We start from the raw sequence: 21,653 nt of genomic DNA, 5'->3' as shown, positions 1-21,653 counted from the left end.
AAATGTTTCTGAAACATAGCATTACAATGATTTGAAACGTTGGAGCGTACGCTAACGAAGTACCCTTCAGCAGCTGATCGCAAGGTGCTTACCTGGTCGACGAAGAGTAACGTAGGTATTCAGATATCGATAAACCGACAATGGCGAGAAAATCAAAAATGTGAAAAACTAAAATCTTGATGCACTCATTTATACAGATTATATTGCAGGTAATAGTAGCGCGATAGATACAAATGATATAAAGGTCAAACTCGAAATGTCTTTGTGAATAATAATTTAATAGACTTCTGAACTGATTCTTTTGGTATGAATGCAACTATGTTTAAAATAGTGAAGGTGTCGCCACACGGACGCTAATTCCCTTAGTTTCTAAGTCATAGTTGATTGTAAAAAGCATTTTTTTCATCATAACGCGGGATTGTATTGTCAAATGCTATAACATAGAGACCCTGAACTACTCCAGCATGCCCGAATAGTTCATAGCCTACTATTCAGTGTTGAAAAAATGCTTTTTACAATCAACTAAGACTTAAGCAGGTATTAGACGAAGCAAATATTTGCTATTTTTACGATTTTTATTTGCACAAAATTAAATCTGTATTGGAAAATATCAAATATTTGCTTCGTCTTATACCTGCTTTAGAAACTAAGGGAATTAGCGTCCGTGTGGCGGTACCTTAATCCTTCTTTCATAGCAATTTCATCATTCAAAATCCAAGTTTTGTCCTAGAGCTCGGACTGGAAAACATGAGAGATGGTAGGTAGGTTTTTCAACCATTCCTGTGAGTTTTGGTGTCCCTAGCAAAGATAACTTTTCCAAAGAGTTTTTCCCTATGCAAATGTAGAAGCGTCGAATCCGATAAGCAATTCCTCGGCGGCCTTCTGATGCATTTCTGCATTCTCTAAAAGCAGCAAAATTCACAGGAATGGTTAAAAAGCTGTAAAACCTTTGGAGGGCAACCATTTTGAGCTTCAGGGCAACTTTTTTTTCGCTTTTGTCGGCCAGTGTTATTGAATTTTTTTAACACCGTTTAGTCAGACTAGACTAAGTGACATCTTTATCAATTCGAGGAAAACAAAATTTAAGTTAACTATTCTGTATACTTTGAAGTTTTAAATATGTTTGCACATTTTGTAATATAACTTAAAATTACTTTTTAACTGAGCAGTTCCACAAAAAATTTCCCAGTTTCAATATTTTTTGTCATTTTAGATTTGGCTTAAACTTTGCATAAACGTTTCTATAGGCTGAGCAGCTATTTAAAATGCTATTTTGGGAGGACTATTGTGATTATAAATATTTTCAGAGGTAAAAAGTTTTTTGACCAGTGTGACCTGGAAAAGTTTTAGATAGTAATTTTATCTTTCCGATAAAAAAAAAACTCAAAAAATTCATTTTTTAATGTAAAAGAAACATTAAAATTAATATTAAAAAGCTTATATTTAAAAATCTTATTTTTTTTTGTATAAAAATTACAAAAAAATTACCGAAGCGATGAAGAAATCAAAAAAAAAAGTTATATTTTTTAAAAAAAAAAAAAGAATTTACAACATGTTTATTTTTGGAAGGACAATATTTTTATCTACAACTTTGCCAAAGCCACTATGCCAATCAAACCAACTGTTTCGATTATAAAAATAATTTAATTACCCACAGAGTGCCCAATTGGAGTTTAAATTATTTTTTCAGCTAAATCGGTTTGTTTGACTGGCATAACTAGTGTCTCTGGTAAGGTTATAGAAAATAATTTTGTCCTAAAAAAATATGCCCTGTTACTTTCTGCGATACCAAAAATAATAAAATGCATTTGGGACCATTCCTAAACTACGGGGTCATATTTTGATCCCTTTTATACCCTCCTACTCCCCCGTGGTCTTTCGTGTTCTTTTGTTTTGTGATCTTATTCTGCAAATATATGTACAATAAAGTATGAAAAATTTATGAAAAAATGAGGGTTTAAGAAAACTGATTATTAGTTATTCTGCCCCTGTTTACATAGTTGACGTAAGAGCCAAAATGACCAAAATGCACTTTTTCGTTGATTCAGCTTCCTTTCCCTAAGATACATACACTACAAACAAAAAGGAAACCATTTTGTTCTGAAACTTTTGAAAAATATTGGAAAAACGTTTTGGCGTAACTGCCAATTGGTTGCAAAAACTGGCGTCACTCCATACAAGGTGCAATTGTTTATGTTTAGTCGTTTTATTCGACTGTCTAACTACTGTCTGTTTGTCTAAGTTAAGTCGTTTTATTCGACGAATATTCCATGGAAAGGGGTAAAGGGGAAAGTGGGATTGAATAATTGTATTGTATATTAATATTTTCAAAAAACACTCACCCTCAGGAAGGTGTTAAGTCACCGTGTCCTTTCCCCCTACTAGTGAATATTTGCATCAGTTGAAATAATTAAAACGTGTGTGTATAATACGGTAGGTAAACTTAATCGATTTGCCAGAACGTTTTAAAGGTTCTATTTGGGGCCCCAAACAATCCTGATACTACCGGAAGTGGATTGATCGATAGCTCTCTAGGAAGAAACAGGCGCAAAAGTTTTCCTATACTAATTTTCGTACAAATTTATGTACATGCGTATGTAATGCACCATTCAGAGGCACGAGTAAACTTTATCCGGCAGGTTTAGCATTGTCTGGGGGCCTAAATTGAACCAAAGAAAAACTTTGTCCTGGCTCTGTGCTGTCAAGTTTGCATTTTTCCATGTAACGATTACCCACCTTAGCGTAAATGTAAGTCTTTATGCATGTGTTTGTGTGTGTTTGTATGTGTGTTTGTGCGTGTTTGTCTAATTGAAACTGCCGATGGACAATAACTGACGTTTTACCGAAACACGATTGATAAAACTGAATCAACTGCGAGACAGAGTAGGAAGTAGTCAAGTTTTTACGCCAAGCCATGCGAACAATCTGCGAGAAAAATACATGTTTATTCGCATAAACTGGCGTAGCGGTTTTTCTGGATCAATTACCACGGGCCGACTCGTATAATCCATGGGGCCTCTTTTCTAACATCAATCTTCGTAAAATTGACAGACTATTTTGTTAAAATTGTATCTCAATATAATGATTTGGGTTAAAATAACAAAAACGCGTTTTTCTCGCAATGATGGTGTTGGTTGTTGCGTCAACTATGTAAACAGGGGCAGTATTGCGCAAATTGTGAATAGAATTTTCAGTAATATCATTTTCTCAAAACCAAAATAGATAATGGTTGTTTAATTTTCAAAAATATTTCATTGTCTTTAACAAATATAATAATTTCCTTACCTGAAAGTAATTTAAAATACGCTATTCTGTTGAGTATACTCAAAATAATTTTTAATTCGTTGTTGAGTATCAAAATAAATAAAATTTGTTTAAGCAGTTTGATCATCTACGATCAATTTTTCGCTTATAGTTATGGTAAATTGTATACTCATCTAAAAATCATCTAGAAAAATATTTAGTTGATAATAAGTGAAACCTTACTTTTAGTGATTTTCAGGTATCGGATTTGTAACTTATTTTTTTTTTAATAAATTACAAAGTTTTTGAATGTCGAACAAAATATAAACATCTTTTTTTCTTTCTTCCTTTGATCCGTTGATTTTTTTTACCGGTTGTTGAGTATTGAAATATACTTCCAGGAAAAATGTCATAAATCCCGACGCATTGCAAAATAGACCTATTATTCTAAAGAAGTAAGCCATATAAGGCAAAGCCTGTTAAGAAAAAAAAAATTTTCTTCGTTCTGGTCATCAACTGAAGAACCAAAAACGAGACAAAATCTCTTTATTTTAAGTATTGACATCTAGCGGTGGAGAGAATGCATTTTACACTCGAAATTTCATTACGCTTATATTCTATTCATTCAACAAAAGGACTGTGTGAGCTCTCGCCGCTTTTTCATCGAGAGAATCCTTTGTTCTCCCCGGTACTGGTATAGCGAGGGTGCCTTTTCATGATGAACGTACAGTACCACCCTCATACGTGCAATGGTTTTTATGTAGATATATTTTTAATGAATTTCATTGTTGCCCGAGTTGAAAACTGAATATCTTGACTAACGACAATCATTTTTTTACATTGTACCTAATGTCGTAAGCAGTGCTGATACAGCGCGTCTGATATGCATTTCTAGCAATGTTAGGTATAAAAAACGGTACGAGAAAAAATGTTGTCGTTGATCGAGAAATTCGGTTTCCAAGTCCTACGAAAATATTCAAGTAAATCAACTAACAGGTTAAAATAGTTTTAACAGTCGTGAGGTGTACGATCCAAGAAAATTTGTCAGACAATGTTTGAATGGTTGAAAGATTTTTAGTTTAATTTGTTTTATTGACGTTGATTGTGAATTGTTACTGAATTTCCACTTTAAAGATCTCTTGAATGCGATCCTGTCTTAACTTGATTTTGATAGATTCAACTATTCAAGATCACCTTTTTGCCTGGTCATTAAAGCAAAAAAATAGTTTTTTGGTGCATGTTCAAACTATTGGAGCGAACTGTTTGAACGATGCACTGTAAAATCAATGTAGACAGGAACAGCAAGAAATGAATGCGAAAGCTTGGGCACCGATTTGCTGCAGAGTTTTGTTCGAAGTTGCATATCTGTTCTGTGATATGACACAATTGACCGGGAATAACTATGGAAGATCATGGATGAATAAGGGTTTCTTGGGAAACTGATCCGACTAATCAAGGCTACAATGGATTGACTCTACTCTAGTGCTGTGTGAGAATTTCTGGTGGATTATCCGGCTCATTCGAATCTCGCAGGGAACGTCGGCAAGGTGATGGTCAAAGGCAAGGTGGTATAAAGTATAACAACGATATGCGATGATTTACAGTTTGGAGAGAACAACATCAACTTTTCGCGGCTCTACTTGTTTACCAGTGTGCGTAGGTGAAAAGTCACTTATCGCAGCAAACATCTGCGAACAAATTGGATCAATGATGTACTATTTTTTGTTTGTTTATTATTGTTTTCGAAGGCGGTAAAATCACTCAATTTTGTTTCAACAATTGACGCAGTTTTCATCGAGCGGCCATGACAGTACAACCGAAATGTAAACAACGAACATTCCCGCAGAAATTTACAAACTATTTCGCAACACGAGATCTAATTAGATTCCTGCTTTACAATGGTCATTTAGGCGATGAAATTAAAAAGTGCTTACCAAAACTTAAAAATTTCCGACAGCGTGACCACGAAGGAGTGGAAAGAACGCTACGTGACAATCTAAAAGTTCGAGGTTCGAGTCCGTATGGATACTCTAAAATTACAGCGTGTGTCCACAGGAAAAAAATGTTAAAAATTATAAACTGACATTTGTAATTTACTGTTACTTGTACAGTACTATTCGCTAACTAGGCGAAGAACACTTCCCAGTCATCCAAATCGGCTCGCTAACTGGGATGTCATTTTGAACCTAAATACGCGTAAAGGGGAGTTTCGATGAACAGTAAACCAACGCTACTTAGCGACATAAATTGTCGCAAAAGATTTTAATTTTCATGTTGGTCACCAGACAAAAGGTTTTATTCGTGTTGTTACTGTTCATTGTTGCCGTCAAAGCTCCCCATTTGCATGCCCCTCGATCGTTGTGATCATTGACGTTGGTTTTCTTTGTAACTGGGAATCGTCCCACTCGCCCAGTCAAAAAGAAGCCCAGTTAAAGCTTGCCCAGGTTGTTCACTAACTTTGTTGTTTGTTACTGTAATATGAATAACAAGGGATAAATCATATTAATCACATAAATATCTGAAATAATTTACTAATGTTGACTTGTGAAGTCGCATTAAGTAATAAAAGAACTCGCAGTGTATATTCATATATCGCTTATAGTTTTGTTTCAAATCGCAAATATGAAGTTGTGGAGTCGCATTAAATAATAAATCAACTCGGATAAGTTTAATAGTTAAAGTCGCATATATGAACTTTTTTCATCGTAAAAGTTTTTCGATATTTTGAAAATGGACGCATATCCTAGCCACAGAACAGATATGCAACTTCGAACAAAACTCTGCAGCAAATCGGTGCCCAAGCTTTCGCATTCATTTTTTGCTGTTCCTGTCTACATTGATTTTACAGTGCATCGTTCGAACAGTTCGCTCCAATAGTTTGAACATGCACCAAAAAACTATTTTTTTGCTTTAATGACCAGGCAAAAAGGTGATCTTGAATAGTTGAATCTATCAAAATCAAGTTAAGACAGGATCGCATTCAAGAGATCTTTAAAGTGGAAATTCAGTAACAATTCACAATCAACGTCAATAAAACAAATTAAACTAAAAATCTTTCAACCATTCAAACATTGTCTGACAAATTTTCTTGGATCGTACACCTCACGACTGTTAAAACTATTTTAACCTGTTAGTTGATTTACTTGAATATTTTCGTAGGACTTGAAAACCGAATTTCTCGATCAACGACAATATATTTTTCTCGTACCGTTTTTTATACCTAACATTGCTAGGAATGCATATCAGATGCGCTGTATCAGCACTGCTTACGACATTAGGTACAAGGTAGAAAAATGATTGTCGTTAGTCAAGATATTCAGTTTTCAACTCGGGCAACAATGAAATTCATTAAAAATATATCTACATAAAAAACCGTTGCACGTATGCGGGTGGTACTGTACGTTCATCATGAAAAGGCACCCTCGCTATACCAGTACCGGGGAGAACAAAGGATTCTCTCGATGAAAAAGCGGCGAGAGCTCACACAGTCCTTTTGTTGAATGAATAGAATAGAAGCGTAATGAAATTTCGAGTGTAAAATGCAATCTCTCCACCGCTAGATGTCGATACTTAAAATAAAGAGATTTTGTCTCGTTTTTGGTTCTTCAGTTGAACAGATGTGTCCTAGCGCATATCGCATATTTAATGCGCGTACAATGCGATTACTGTTTGCATTATACGCGTAAATTAGTTGACTCTATTCTCTACTGGAACGAATTGTTTTCTGTTTATTAGGTAATCACAAAATGAATCGTTTTTTTATTTTTCCAAGAGAGGTCCAGAAACGCAAATATCTATTATGAATCTACACACTTAAATTTTTTGCCGGGTCTCGGTAATTTTTGTCGAGAACGGCACCACTGAGTGCTCGGTTAGAAAAAAAATGACAGCTGTCACATTTTTTCGAAAATCTCGGTTCAACCTAACTGAAGTTTCGGCACAAAATATTAACGAGCCGAAATATCAGTTAGGTAAACCGAGATTCACGAAAAAATGTGACAGCTGTCCTTATTTTTTTAACCGAGCACTCAGTGGTGCCGTTCTCGGCAATAAATTACCGAGACCCGGCAAAAAATTTTAAGTGTGTAAAAAATACGCGTCAAATCTATAAAATATTGCGTATTAATTTTGAAATTATTTTATTTTATTTCGATGCCAAATGTTCTGTCGTCAAATATGGAACATTTTTGGTTTCAATGAAAATCTACTAACAAGTAAATTGAGCATTTTTCGCGGATAGAAGAAAATTTCAGACTCAAAAATTATTTTCTGAAAGGCCGTATGTATTTTTGCATAAACTTTATGCTCCCATTGTATCTCAGAAGCCTTGAGTTACATAAAAAAGCTAGAAAGTCCAAAGAATGTTTAAAAAAAAATCATGTGAAAACAAAAAATATTCTTAGTATATTTTTTGTTAGAAGAAACACTAAATTTTACTCGAAAAAGTTTAATTTTTCTTTTATTATTTTTTTACAGAAAAACTCTAAGTTATAACAAAACTTTTGGTAAAAGGGTCAGGATGGGGGAATGTGAGACAAATTTTTCATTGATTTTTAAGTTTCAGAGCATTCTTAAACCTTAACTCTGTGCCTTAACGCTTTTAAGAATAAGTGTAACTGTATGATGTTTAATAAATTAATCAATTATTACGATCAAAGAGCTTTCTAAAAAGCAACTGTTTTCAAGTTAATTTGAATTTTAGTTTTGAAAACTAAAAAACAAACATCAAATTTTAAATTAATGCAAAAAAGGGAATTTTATCTAGAGTTTTTTTATTGAGATTAAAAGTAATTCCTTTTAGCAAAAAGGTTTGGAGTGGAGAAATGTGAGACGATAGAAATCAAATGTGAGCCGGATATGAGCGAAATTCAAATCCAATTTTAATTGTACAGGGAAACAAACTCAATTTGAAATAAATCAAACAAATGTAAACACTCATGAATTTCCCTTCGCATAAACTATAAACTGCAGACTAGTGGTATACCTGTGTTCAACAACCGGATCTTCACGACAAATTTCGATAGCGAAAATTCACGATAAATTTTTCACTTAGAATTTAAAACCTCCTTCTTCCACTTCTAATATCATCTACCACTCGGGAGTCTTCTCGGCGCTGCTAGCGCCTCTGGTTGTGAACTCAAACGTGACAGCACAACACACCAACACACCGCCAAACTGCACAGCATAACCTGTCGTACGTGCATTCGCATACAATCGCAGCGTTTATGCTCTCATGCTTCTGCTTGACGTTTTCGAACAGAATCATCATTTCGAGCCACGTCTAAACTCAACTCGGGTCGCGGCGCGGTGCAATTCTGCGGTAGTTTTATGTCGGTGTTCACTTTTTGGTAGAAATTTTGTGAAATCTAGTGTGTCAGCGTACGGAAATCAATTGAAAATGGTTAGTGGCTTACCGGGTTCTTATTTTTTCGATAGAATTAGGTTGCTCTAGGGAGTTTTCCGCAGCGAGAAAGAGTGACGAAATTGTTCGCTCCGATGGCTGCTTGTCGAGCTGGAAGAAAAGTAGTGTCCGTAAGGAACGATGGAAGCATTTGTGTTTTAAGCAATTCGGAACAAGGGCTCACACAAAAACAGGTGGAAAATAAAGCTTTTCCATGGGAATAATATATAACTTCTGGATAATTGTGGAAATGGTTGTGTACTTTGGGTGGCAACATCGAAAATTTTCGGTTCTTTTCATTCGTAATGCAATAATGATATTTGTGTCTCTCCGTCATTCATCCGATGCTAGCTAAGGCGCTAGAAAATAAAATCTATGTTGATTATTGTGATAAGCCAAGCGGAAGCAACTCGGTGGAGGAATTTTCTCCCAACAAAAACCAGCTGTTCTCAGTTTTATTCCCAAAATCTAGTTTGTTTATTCAATACCTGTTAATTGCAAAAACAAAAATACTTTAGATCTAGGAAATTTAAAATAATCGCACTTTGCTAATGTTACCCTTCCCTTTCATGTGTTCAGCCACTGCGATTAGACATCAAGAGGCGGCTGACGTCGCGCTCGGATCGAGTCAAATCGGTGGATCTACATCCCACCGAACCGTGGATGTTGTGCGCTCTGTACAATGGGCATGTGCACGTGATGAATTATGAAAATCAGCAGCTGGTCAAGGACTTTGAAGTGTGCGATATTCCGGTGCGCTGCGCCCGTTTCGTGGCCCGTAAGAACTGGATACTAACCGGATCGGACGACATGCAGGTGCGTGTCTTCAACTATAACACGCTGGAAAAAGTTCATTCGTTCGAGGCACACACGGACTACGTCCGAAGTATCGCAGTTCATCCCACACAGCCACTGATCCTGACTTGCAGTGACGACATGTTGATTAAGCTGTGGAACTGGGAAAAGATGTGGTCTATGCAGCGAGTCTTCGAGGGTCACACACATTACGTGATGCAGATCGTGTTTAACCCGAAGGATAACAACACATTCGCCAGTGCTTCATTGGACAGAACGGTGAAGGTGTGGCAGCTGGGCTCAAATATACCCAACTTCACTCTTGACGGGCACGAGAAGGGCGTCAACTGTGTGGATTACTATCACGGTGGCGACAAGCCGTATCTCATTTCCGGCGCCGACGATCGATTAGTGAAAATCTGGGACTATCAGAACAAAACCTGCGTGCAGACGCTCGAGGGGCATGCCCAAAATGTGTCGGCGGTATCGTTTCACCCGGAGCTGCCAATTGTGCTGACTGGTTCGGAAGACGGCACCATTCGAATTTGGCACTCGGGCACGTATCGGTTGGAAACGTCGCTCAATTATGGCTTCGAACGGGTGTGGACTATCGCCTGCATGAGGGGCACCAATAATGTGGCACTTGGGTGAGTACAACTTATTTTGCTTTATTATGACTGGAGCGGCACATTCTATAAAATACTTCTCACATTTATTTAAATCAGCAGTATGATTTATTTTTCTATATAACTCATTTAAACAAACACACAAAATGTAAATTCAATGGCTTCTAGTTAATGTAAATTCTTTTTCTGTAAAGTTAAGGTAATGTTTTTTTTTTTTTTTTTGAATCTATTTAAGTCTGAATCATTGACTATGTCTTTGTGCTCTATACCGGAGTACATTCTGCGGAAAGAAGAATAATACTGTCAGAGCTTTCCGCTAATGTTGTGTCAAATGTATTTTTAAATCTATTCTTGAGTTAAGAGAGTGCGAAATGAGAAAAAATCTCTGAACATGTTGCTCGACGTAGTAAACGCAGCAAAAATACAGCGTAATAAACCAGTTTTTTAAATTTTTGTTCTACAAATTTAATTTATAAACAATACTTCAGATTATCCGACTACCTGCGTTTCTCGATTGGAGATTTTCTCAATTTAGAATTAATATTTTCAGACTGGTAAGAACGCCTCGAAATCCATGAATTATAAAACAATTCGATTGTAGGTTTCATACCTGGAGATGTCAGAAAGTTTTTGAAACAATTTAACTGTAAGAAAATTGCTCTGAGAATCTTATTTACCTATCCATACGTGTGGCGTAGCTAATAGTTGTTTCTGGGCGAAGTTTTGATAGAAAATGTAAAATTTGTGAATAATAAAGAGAGACAGGTTGAGAGTCAGAAAACTTAAATAAATGAGTATTATATAGCAAAGCAGGAAAATAGTAGTTTGGCGCGGTCGCGTCACTCACTGTCTACACGTTGTGACGTTGTAATAGACATATGGGTGCGGGAGAATATTGAAGAGAGAATAGGAGAAAACAACATAAAAGACGAAGTGTTTTCCTGCAATCATTAGCGACATCGCTTACCGTGCAACGCACGTGCTGATATATTAAACCGTTGCGTAGTTCATCGTCAATTCGAGAACAACATTCGAATTGTTGTTAATGAATTGTTGTGCATGACCTAAACAGTAGAGTGCCAATCCCCATGCGAAATATCAGCTTATTCAAATCAATCTCCCAGAAAAGGCTGCTGCACGAAAAAAATCCATATTTTCCCGCGATTCCTTCACCGTAATGAAATGCTGATGTTAGACACCTCGTTTTCTATGGGAAACAACGACTGCTGCATGGCAGTGGCAAAGGTAGACAACAAAAAAAGAATATCCAATAAGGTTTTCCTATCTTGCTAACTATAAGTGATAGGATCGAAGCCGAGAATTAAAAGACTACGAAATAACAGAGACAAAAATAGGAAAAGAGAATTGTTTATCTCAGATTATTCAGCAGATTAGAATTTAGTAGAATTTGTTTTCAATCAATATAGCAACAGACTTTATTCCAGGAGGCTCATACGAGGACTTATGTGTTACAAATTCCAGCCAAAGTTCTAAAAAATTAACTTAGCCTTTACAATCAGACTTCGCGAAGTCGTGCCTCAAAGCAGTCAAAGTTACACCGTTTTGTTTTTTTATCGATTTTTCCTAATGTCAAATGTGTTATCTCAAAACAGTTTTTTGAACAATTTTCTGGGAGAATCTCGCAGCTCAAAAATTTTACAAATCTCCTTTTGAACCCTGGTTGTATAGAAAACTGTCTAAGAAAAAGACAATAAGGTTAATCTACTCGACGTTTCAGTCTCTTTAATAGTCTTCTCAAGGGAAGTTAAGTTAGTTGTGTCTTATCGTCTGCAAGTTTGTACAGAGCTAGTAGCGAGTCACATTATAGTGATTTTGTCACTATTTTGAGCTTAGCCACGCCAAAAAATCACTATTTGTTAACAAAATGGTCACTACAGTCACTATTTTAGCTTCGAATCAGCAAAAATAACTATTTCTGTTAAAAAAAAACCATTGTGAAGAATTCCTATCATTTACAAAACAATTTCGAAAAAAAAAAATCACCTGTTGAGGACTTAAAAATTTCTGAGAGGAAGATTCTCAGTTCAAAAAAAATTCTAAGTCCCAGAAAGTCGGTTTTCCCGAAAAAAAATGTTTTTTAGATCTCGATGTTTTATGCATTTCTAAAACATTTGGCATAAAAAAATCGATGTCGACAAACAACTTTGTCGAAGACGTCACACCGATCAAACGAACCGTTTGGGCCCCAAAAGTATTTGTAATCATCAATATCTTCCCAAAATAGCATTTTTCAATAGCTTCTCAAGAATGAGTCGTGTTCCAAAAAATTAAATCAATAACACAAAATGACATCTTCTGTCATAAAAACGTCTGTGCAAAGTTTCAGCCAAATAAAAAATGGTCGATTAAATTGATTACCAGTTTTTTTTTTTGTGGAATTGCTCAAATTCAAAGGTGAAATTTTTCTCAATTGCGCTGAAAAAGCTGAAAATTTTTCGAAGTCTCAGAAAGTCTATTTTTTCGCCTTTTTTCTGAAATAACACCAGATCTCGAAAAATTGATATCGGCGATTTCATGAACTACTTTTATGCATTTTTTTTTTTTCATCTATCAAATAAGTGAAACTTTGACGTGCCTCAACGTGTTCCCGAAATCTGATTGAGCAGAAATTCTGCATAGAGGCTTTTTGCGAAATGACAAAACTTTTGAGCACAGACGTTTCCAGAACTTGCCGCAAGCACATTTTACCACGTTTCGATTCATTCATGTCATCACCGCTATGATCTGAGTGTGGTGTGAGGCGTTTTATTGGTATCCCGCTCGACGACTCTATACACAAAATGATACACAGGATTGATTTCGGGACTTCAAACATCAACAAGCCATTTTTGTATTTTCCAGATGCTCTGTCTCGTTGGTTGATAAAATGACGGTCAGCATTTTTCATTCACGGATAACCACATCCAGAAGAATTTGTTACCTTTAGTCCTTGCTCAAAAAAATACGTGGGTTTTACATCGATCTTGTGCCGGATCCAGAATTCGTGGCCATATCACTCGGTCTTGAGTAGCAATCCTTCGGTCGCCTCTAGCGCCTATTACGCGGGCATCCTCGTCAACAGCACACATTTACCGAGTGCGGGGTCTACCTCGAAGTCGACGGCCTCTATCGGGATTTCTGTTAAATATAGTTTTTATTGATTATTCCTTTGTCATCATAGCCACATGCCCAGCCCACTGTAGCCTGCCATGTTTTATCCGCTTGACTATATCCGCCGATTCGAACGCCTGGTACCCTTCATGATGTATGCGTTTGCGCCAAACAACATTTTCCAATTTGCCGCCAAGGATTAACCGCAAGATTCTACACTCAAAAACAACCAGAGTTCGCCGATCAGCCTCTTCAGTGTCCATACTTGTTGGCCATAGAAAACCACCGGGAGAATCAGTGTTTTATAGAGTGCTGGTTTTGTACGGGTTTGCAAGCTTCATGTCCTTAGCTGGTTGCGCAATTCGTAGAAGGCTCTGTTTGCGGCCGCTATTCGCCTCTTTATCTCATGGCAAATCCATGTAACCAGGTAAATTAATTCGTCGATTACTTCAAATGATTTCCCATCTATCACCACCGTAGCACCATCATCCGACGGACTACCACGCTCAATTTTCGCAGCTTCCCTATTGAGAGGTCCAAAGGTTTCTTCCACCGCTTTACGGTTAATACCAATGATTCCGATTTCGTCCGCATGTGATACTTCGTCATGGTGGTGCCGCTTCTTTGCACACCAGCCAACCTTTGCTATCCTTCCAATGCGAAATCATCTAACGTCACGAAAGCGTCCGATATCTCACCGGCTACCCTGACACTTGATGTGGAACCATCAAGGTTGGTACGAATTAGTCTAATTAGTTGCTCGCGTATTTTCGAAATTAACCGGAGTTTTGTCGCAAGGTAAACATTTGGTCCGTATTGGAGCGTCCCCTTCGAGAACCTCATTGGTATTCGCCAACAAAGGTTTCCTACAACGGCCTTAGTCGGTGGAATGTAATGCGGGAGAGGAATTTGTACACGCTATAGAGAAGAGTTATGCCCCGATAGATACTACAGTCCAGGCGGTGGCCTTTTTTGTAGATCGGCCATTTCAGTCCGGAGGCAATTCTTATCAGCCCACACTTTCAGCATGATCCGATAAATGACACGATACAACTGTTCGATCCCGACTTCAAAAAGCTCGGCGGGAATGCCGTCCTTCCCAGCTGCCTTGCAGTTCTTCAGCTCTTACCACTTCCTTCACTTCGTCCATGATTAGTGGATCCACAGCTTGTCTATCATTCTGCTCCTGGTCAAACCATCTTGCACGTTGGGCCCCTCTATTCCTGGTGCCGGTTTAGCGGCTCTAGCTGCTCGATATCTTCCTACGTTCTGACGTATCAATCCGTAGCCAACATGTGACATCTGGCACGGTTCAAGCCACTCGTTGGGCATGGTTGTCGCAGCTGTACCCAACACTTTTCGCGTTGTGGTGCTGATCGTACTGTGGATATGTCTCCACTGTGTGTTCAAGTTTCCTTTAATTTGTTCATCGATCCGCTCATCAACCTTCTGCGAGTACTCTGCATTCAGTTGATAACCGCTGGAGATTCATCCGTATCTTCCACGTTGTCCATGACAACCGGGTGCGGATCTTGTATATCACGAGATAGTGATCCGAGTCAACATTTGGTCCTCTGAACGATTTTACGTCTGTAACGTCTGAAATGTGCCGACCATTGATCAGAACATGGTCGATCTGAACGCAGGCCACCCCATTTGAGTGCTTCCATGTGTGGTTACGGATATTTCGTCGTGCTAAATTAGTGTCACAGATAGCCGTGCCTCTGGCTGCAGCGAAATTGATAAGCCTAAGGCCATGATCGTTCGTAGTAGAATGGAAGCTTTCTCTACAAACTACGGGGAGGATGAAGTCTTCCTGCCCGATCTACGCATTTGCATCTACGATGACGGTCTTGATGTCATGTCCTGAGCACTCACTGTAAGTCTTCTCCAGGAGATCATATAACTACTCCTTTTCGTCATCAAGTTTATCATTAGTCGGTGCGCAAACATTGATCAGGCTATAATTGAGGGATTTGACTTTAATCCAACACGCTTATACGGTAACTGTTCAGCTACGTTTATTCTGTTTCCCAGTTAGCACGAAACTGCCTCCTCTTTCTATTTTCACGCCGCAACTGTAGTAGATGTGGTACTTAAATGAATCGTCCGCACTAGCTGCGGCATTTACACTCACTTTCCGCAGCTTTCTAGCCAGGATACCTGCGCGAGTCTTTACATTCCAAGAACCGAGTTTCCAATAATCGTTGTCCTTTTTCGATCGCTTAGGTCCATGCCGATTATTCTGTTCCGTATTGTTATCTGGATTGTTCGTAGCAGTTCAGATTCGGTATGCTACCTTACTAGGGCTGCGATCTTCAGCCTCGTGTCGGGCTGCCGTATTAGTATAGCTGGCGAGGTACCGCATTTCAAGCTTCAACCGCCCGATCCTGGTCAGACGCTGCTGTGCGCCGCCCCTAACCTCGGGACACAGCCGCGTACGACCCTCCTTTCCAGTCAGATTCCGACCAAAGTTTCCACCAGGGAATGGCTACCCGATCTCCGCTAAGGTTATTCGTATCCCGGTCGTCACCTCGTGAAGGATAGGATAGGAGTTGTTGAACAGAGGTGGATGACCACAATTTAGCAGTTTTAACCAACCGCCTTGACTTAAGGGGTAATATCTACCAAATGCTCAAAAAACGAGGTTTTTTCCGTGATTTTTTTAAAGGACATTTGAGATGTAAGGTATATAAATAATATATCATTGGATTAAGCAACTCTTGGAGAATAGAAAAAAAAATTAATTTTTTTTTACAAAATGGCGGCTGTGCAGCGATTGCCGTGAAACGCTTTTTTCAAAAGTTCTTCCGCGGCGAGCAGTAGAAGTCGTGCCCAACGCCACCTATAACCAAAACAAATTTTTTTTCATTATCTACATAAGTGTCGCTAGTGAAGTACACATGATTATATTTTTAGAATTTTTCTTCGCAAAATGGCAACGGTTTGAAGAAAAAAATTCATTTTCGACAAAAAAAATCGACTTTAATTGTTTATAACTTTTGTTGTTGTTAATCAATCGCTAAAATGGTGTGTACTTCACTAGATAATTTATTGAGGAAGCTACAGTTAAAATTTCAAGTCAATCGGATGTAAACTTTTTCAGTTCTACTGCTCGCCGATTTTGAAAACATGGTTTTGAAAAAAACGCGTTCAAAGTTTCAATATGCTATAAATCTTTCAAATCGCAATAATAAAGCCCCTGATAATTTTTTTACCTTCAGTCAGCAATCGCTGCGCCGTAATGTTGTCATTCCTGGGTTTTATTTTCCTCTTCTTTTTTTTTGTTATCTGATGTTAGGCTGCGCTTAGCCTCTTTCGCGGTATCAGACATGCGATGCTTAGCGACTTTGATGAGGTTGGCGTCCAATCCCACGCAAAACTCAAACTTGTCACTCATATTTGAATACTTTTGAATATAACTCACAGTTAAAAAGTATAGAAAAACTCAAACAAAGAACGTACACAACGAGAACGGCTGATCGACGTAACAAAGGGAAATTGTGAGTAAACACGTGCTGTAGAGACGCTATAACGATCGAAACTTGATGCAGCGACCTCTATACTTCAAATTTGAAACACGATAACGATCAGAGGTAACTTCTGCTAGTTCACAGAACCTAGAAAAACGAGCATCGCCAAAATAATCGAAAAATGTGATTTTGGAGCAAAAAATTTTAAATTTGTTCGATAAAAATTGATTTAAACGAATTTTGAGTTTGGATCAGTACTTGGGCGATGTAGATTTTGATTGTAGGATAGTTTTAGCATGATTTAAGCCAATAAAAAAAATGACAAGAAAAAATTTTTGGTATCTGCGTAGGTTATTGGCCATTACTTGCCGGATTGAGAAGTCCGAGCACCCAATCAGCATAAATATTTTATAAACTTTGATTGTATATTCTCAATATTAGAAGATTTTAGATCAGAAGGATTTCTATTATAAATTACCCCTGGGTATTTAGCTTGATCAGACCAATTTGAAAGTACACCATTAATCCTAACAACATTTTTATTTATGCATCAAATTAGGAAAAACCTTTCATCTCCACCTTTCATCTTCAAAAAAAAAACCAGATTTTTTCCGCCGATTTTTACTTTTACGGAAACGACTGCACAAAACAGAGGTTCCTTTGGCCATGGTGGCAATCAAGAGGATCGATATTAAAAATATTATATAAAATTGAGCCCAAGATACTTCCTTGAGGTACACCAGCTCTAACAGTAATCTATCAGATTTACCATTCCGATTCTGATGCCCTTTATTTCTATCAACGAGTCATAAAGAATAATTCATTCTTTTTAACTATCAAAGAATGAATTGTGTAATATCGCTCAGACATTTCGATAAATTGATGTTTGATGCTGTAAAAGCATGAATAACGGAAGAAAAAAGCGTATTTCCATAAAAAATTCAAACCTTATAATCCGAAATTCGACTTATCTAAAAAACAGATGCTCTTAAAAAGTTGATAACATTGAGTTTTATTAAAACGATTACTGAAATTTTATAACATCATTATAATACAATTATTTTAAAAAAAATGGAATTTGAAAAATGCTGAAAATTTTTTAAAAAAATGACATTGCTCTATCCTGGATTCTTTACCCAAATTTATAATATAACTTCATGTTCACAACAAAATAATGGAAATTTCCTCTAACTTTTTTCTTAGTCTAATAATGTTTACAAAACTTCATTAGTTCCTCACAACTCCAAAACAGTTTTTTCTAAATAATGTTTCGAATTAAGCGTATGATCAAATGCAAACACCCTTTGAAACGAATACTATCGAGCAAAATCATTTTAAATCGCCTGGAAATATTTGGCTTAGCAAACTGAGCATTTTTCACATATAGAGAGATTTTTTACACCCATGAGTTACATTCTAAAAGGGCGTATGCCTTTTGGCATAGGTTTTATTCGAAGCATTGTAACCCAGAAACCGTTGGTTGTATAGAAAAACTGTCTGAGAATGAGTTGTAGGGAATTAAAAATGCACCATAAAAAAATACACACTGTACAAAAAAAAATGTTTTTGACCAAAAAAAATTAAAAATAAACATTAAATTTCAATTTAATAAAAAAGAGTTGATTTTTTTTATTTTTTTTTTTAAGAAACTTGACGTTTATATGCAACTTTTAAAAAAAGTCCAGGATGGAGAAATGCAAAATATTTTTTTGTATGGTAGATTAATTTTTTTATAAAAAATCTAAATTAAACATTTTTCAAAATATTTGTATTCTATTGATTTTAAAAGATGCAGAGAGTCATTTTGAATCAAAAAGCCCTTGGTAGTAAACATTCTAAAGGCATCGGTTTTCGAGTTGTTTTGAATTTAAGCTCGGAAATTTTTTAATATTCCGGAAAATACACGTTTTTCTTAATTTGTCCATGGTTCTCCAGCAAAAACCATACGTTCATTGGAATGCTTGATCAAAAATATACAATTCATTCTTTGACAACAAAACGTATGGGCGAACGGTTCTCAAGAAAAGAGTTAAATGTTCTAAGTAATAAAAATATATATAAGAATCAAATATTTATTTTCGAGTTTTATTATCTTAGGAACATATTTTTTTATGACATAGATACTTTACAGAACTAGTTTCACCTTATATTTTATATACATCATAAGTAAATGATTCGTTATCTTTTGAAAACAGCTTCGTTTGTATTTTATTTTCTGAAATCGGAACAAAAGAGTAATACATTTGTGTGGCAGCTATTATTATCGTCAAAATCGTTTAAAATCTGTCCAAGCGGTATATGGATGGCACCTAAATACGTATTAAAATGAGCTTGACTGTTCAATATTTTTAATTTTGCAATAACGTTTTCGTTTAATTTGCGTAAGCTTGATGAGCACCGATGATCAGGAAAGGGTTTACAGCATTTGGGCTTGGTGTATTCCATTTTCACTTTATTCATCTTCACAAAATGCAAACTGTTACTAACACATCTGGAGTAGTCAAATCGTATTTATATACGAAAACAGATATTATAGGTAACCCAGTAGTTATTGGTTGCGTACTTTACAAACAGTTATTATTAGTGAACAAGTAGGTAGTGTTGCACGATAAACATATTTTTTTATAAAACATTCGGCAAGGGGGAACGTGTAGGTAGGCTAAGGTTTAGCGCTTGAGTTATTTATCCAATCGTTTTGTTGTCAAAAAATGAATTGTATATTTTTGATCAAGCATTCCAATGACTGTTTGGTTTTTGCTGGAGAACCATGGACAAATTGAGAGAAAACGTGTATTTTCCGAAATATTAATAATTTTTCGAGCTTAAATTCAAAATAACTCGAAATCCGATGCCCTTAGAATTTTTACTACCAAGAGCTTTTTGATTCAAAATGACTCTCTGCATCTTTTGAAATCATCAGAATACAAATATTTTGAAAAATGTTTAAATTAGAATTTTTATAAAAAAATCAATCTACCATAAAAAATTATTTTTCATTTCTCCATCTTGGACTTATATTAAAAGTTGCGTATTAACGTCTAGTTTCTTTGAAAAAAAATAAAAAAAAAATTCAACTCTTTTTTTAAATTGAAATTTATTGTTTATTTTTAATTTTTTTTGGTCAAAAAAAATTTTTTTGTACAGTGTATTTTTTTATGGTGCATTTTTAATTCCCTACAACTCATTCTCAGACAGTTTTTCTATACAAGCAACGGTTTCTGGACTACAATGCTTCGAATAAAACCTATGCCAAAATGCATACGCCCTTTTAGAATGTAACTCATGGGTCAAAAAAATCTCTCCACCTGTGGAAAATGCTCAGTTTGCTAAGCCAAATACGTGTGCAAAGTTTCATTCTAATCAAAAATGGTCGATATTCGACCATAGGTCATTTAGCGCGATCTTGCTCTATCATCATAAGGCGTCGTACACAAATTACGTAACGCTAAAAACCTAGATTTCAGACCCCCTCCCCCCCTTTGTAACGATAAGTAACGTTCGATATGACTCCCGCCCTAAAATTACGTAACGCTGGACAACCTGTCCCCCCCTCCAAATTTGCAATTTTGAGCAAACATCACAGTTACGTAACGATCTCAACTTCCCCCCTCCCCTCTATGTAACAATAAGTAACGCAGACTTAACCCCCCCCCCCCTTCATGCGTTACGTAATTTGTGTACGACGCCTAACCGTGAAAAATTCGCAGTTTTCTAATCGAAATATGTATGCAATGGTTCATTGAAGTTGGTTATTTAGCATGGAGATGCTCAATTACATGCTTGATTTGCAAATTTATTACACTCATTTTTATCTTTCAATCTATTGTCCTTGAAACCCTTCCAGATACAAACTTGCATTCTAATTTAATCACATTTTTTTTCTACTTTTCCACTCCGCACAGCTACGATGAGGGCTCCATCATCATTAAGGTGGGCCGCGAGGAGCCGGCCATGTCAATGGACGTCAACGGAGGCAAAATTGTATGGGCCCGGCATTCGGAAATGCAGCAGGTTAACCTGAAAGCCCTACCGGAGGGTAAGTACCTATTACTCGTAGCAGCATTGCTCTTTTTGATCCTCGGTCGCTAGAATAGAAACAATCAGCAGGCAGGAAAAATGTGTCGATGAAACGTGAAAAAAAAACACAAGAGAGATGCTGCACTTCCGTTGATGTTCCCTGTTGTTTACCCTTTCCCTTGTCCGTTGTTTAAATGTGGAAATATTCCCATGACGATTACGGGCCGCGTTGAGGCAAAAGTCTACTGATGCATGCTTTTACCTTAATTACAAGTGCACGTAGAAGCATTTGACGAAAAGTCTGCTCTTTCTGGTTGGTATTGTTTTTTTTTCTGCTCTATTGCCATTGCAACCGGAACAAACCATTCCATCCGGAATTGTGTTAACTTACGGGACCCAATGATCCCAGGACATTTCAGTGAGAGCGTCACATCCTTTTACTTCCGCTGTGCCGTGTCATTAGCGAGATTAATGTTGATGTGACGGAACAAATTTTGTTTCTTTTTTTTTCATTTTGAAATTCGTTGCTTTGGCTCTGTTTTAAGTTATGCCATTCTTTTGAACAGGCTAATCTGAATTTCGTCTTTTGAGAGCTATGTTTCAAAGAGAACTATCTATCAAACATACAGCGTCGTTCGTTTCGTTCAGTTTGTTCATATGTAAATTTATCTTACAATACAAATCATAATACGCCATGTTTACATGTCATTACGGACAACTTTAATCTTCGGTGAATCCAATCAGTTATTCAGATTTATGAGTGTTCTATACAGGCAATAAACATTTTCAATTAATCTGGCCTAGTCTGAAAAACAGGAATAAAAAAATCTAGTTCTTCAGCAAGTGGAACCGATTACCAGCGCCGTAGCGGCGTTCATCAACCGGGCAGCGGGAAGCCTGCTAGGCAGTAGCAACATTGTGCAACGAAGAACCACCGTACTCCAGCTAGGTTTTTATGCAAATCCGAGCGGGCGCGAGAGTCTCTGA

The 21,653-nt window shown here is 36.8% G+C and overlaps 1 protein-coding gene across 2 annotated transcripts in view; it reads left to right on the top strand.

Moving 5' to 3' along the window:
• LOC129721484 (coatomer subunit beta') overlaps positions 1 to 21,653 on the top strand; it is a 242,767-nt gene that overhangs the window by 210,788 nt on the left and 10,326 nt on the right. Inside the window, exons 1-3 of one of the 2 annotated variants that reach the window (XM_055674115.1) lie at positions 8,497 to 8,644; positions 9,224 to 10,086; positions 20,552 to 20,685. In XM_055674115.1, the coding sequence (XP_055530090.1) occupies positions 8,642 to 8,644; positions 9,224 to 10,086; positions 20,552 to 20,685 (1,000 nt within the window). In that variant the 5' untranslated portion in view covers positions 8,497 to 8,641. Of the gene's footprint in view, positions 1 to 8,496; positions 8,645 to 9,223; positions 10,087 to 20,551; positions 20,686 to 21,653 lie in introns of those variants that run through there. The other variant, XM_055674114.1, reaches the window with a different exon arrangement.

This window comes from Wyeomyia smithii, chromosome 2 (assembly GCF_029784165.1).
Source record: "Wyeomyia smithii strain HCP4-BCI-WySm-NY-G18 chromosome 2, ASM2978416v1, whole genome shotgun sequence".
In the NCBI taxonomy this organism is placed as follows: Eukaryota; Metazoa; Arthropoda; class Insecta; order Diptera; family Culicidae; genus Wyeomyia; species Wyeomyia smithii.
Note: the sequence above shows the minus strand (reverse complement) of the source record. Positions and strands in the feature narration are given on the sequence as shown.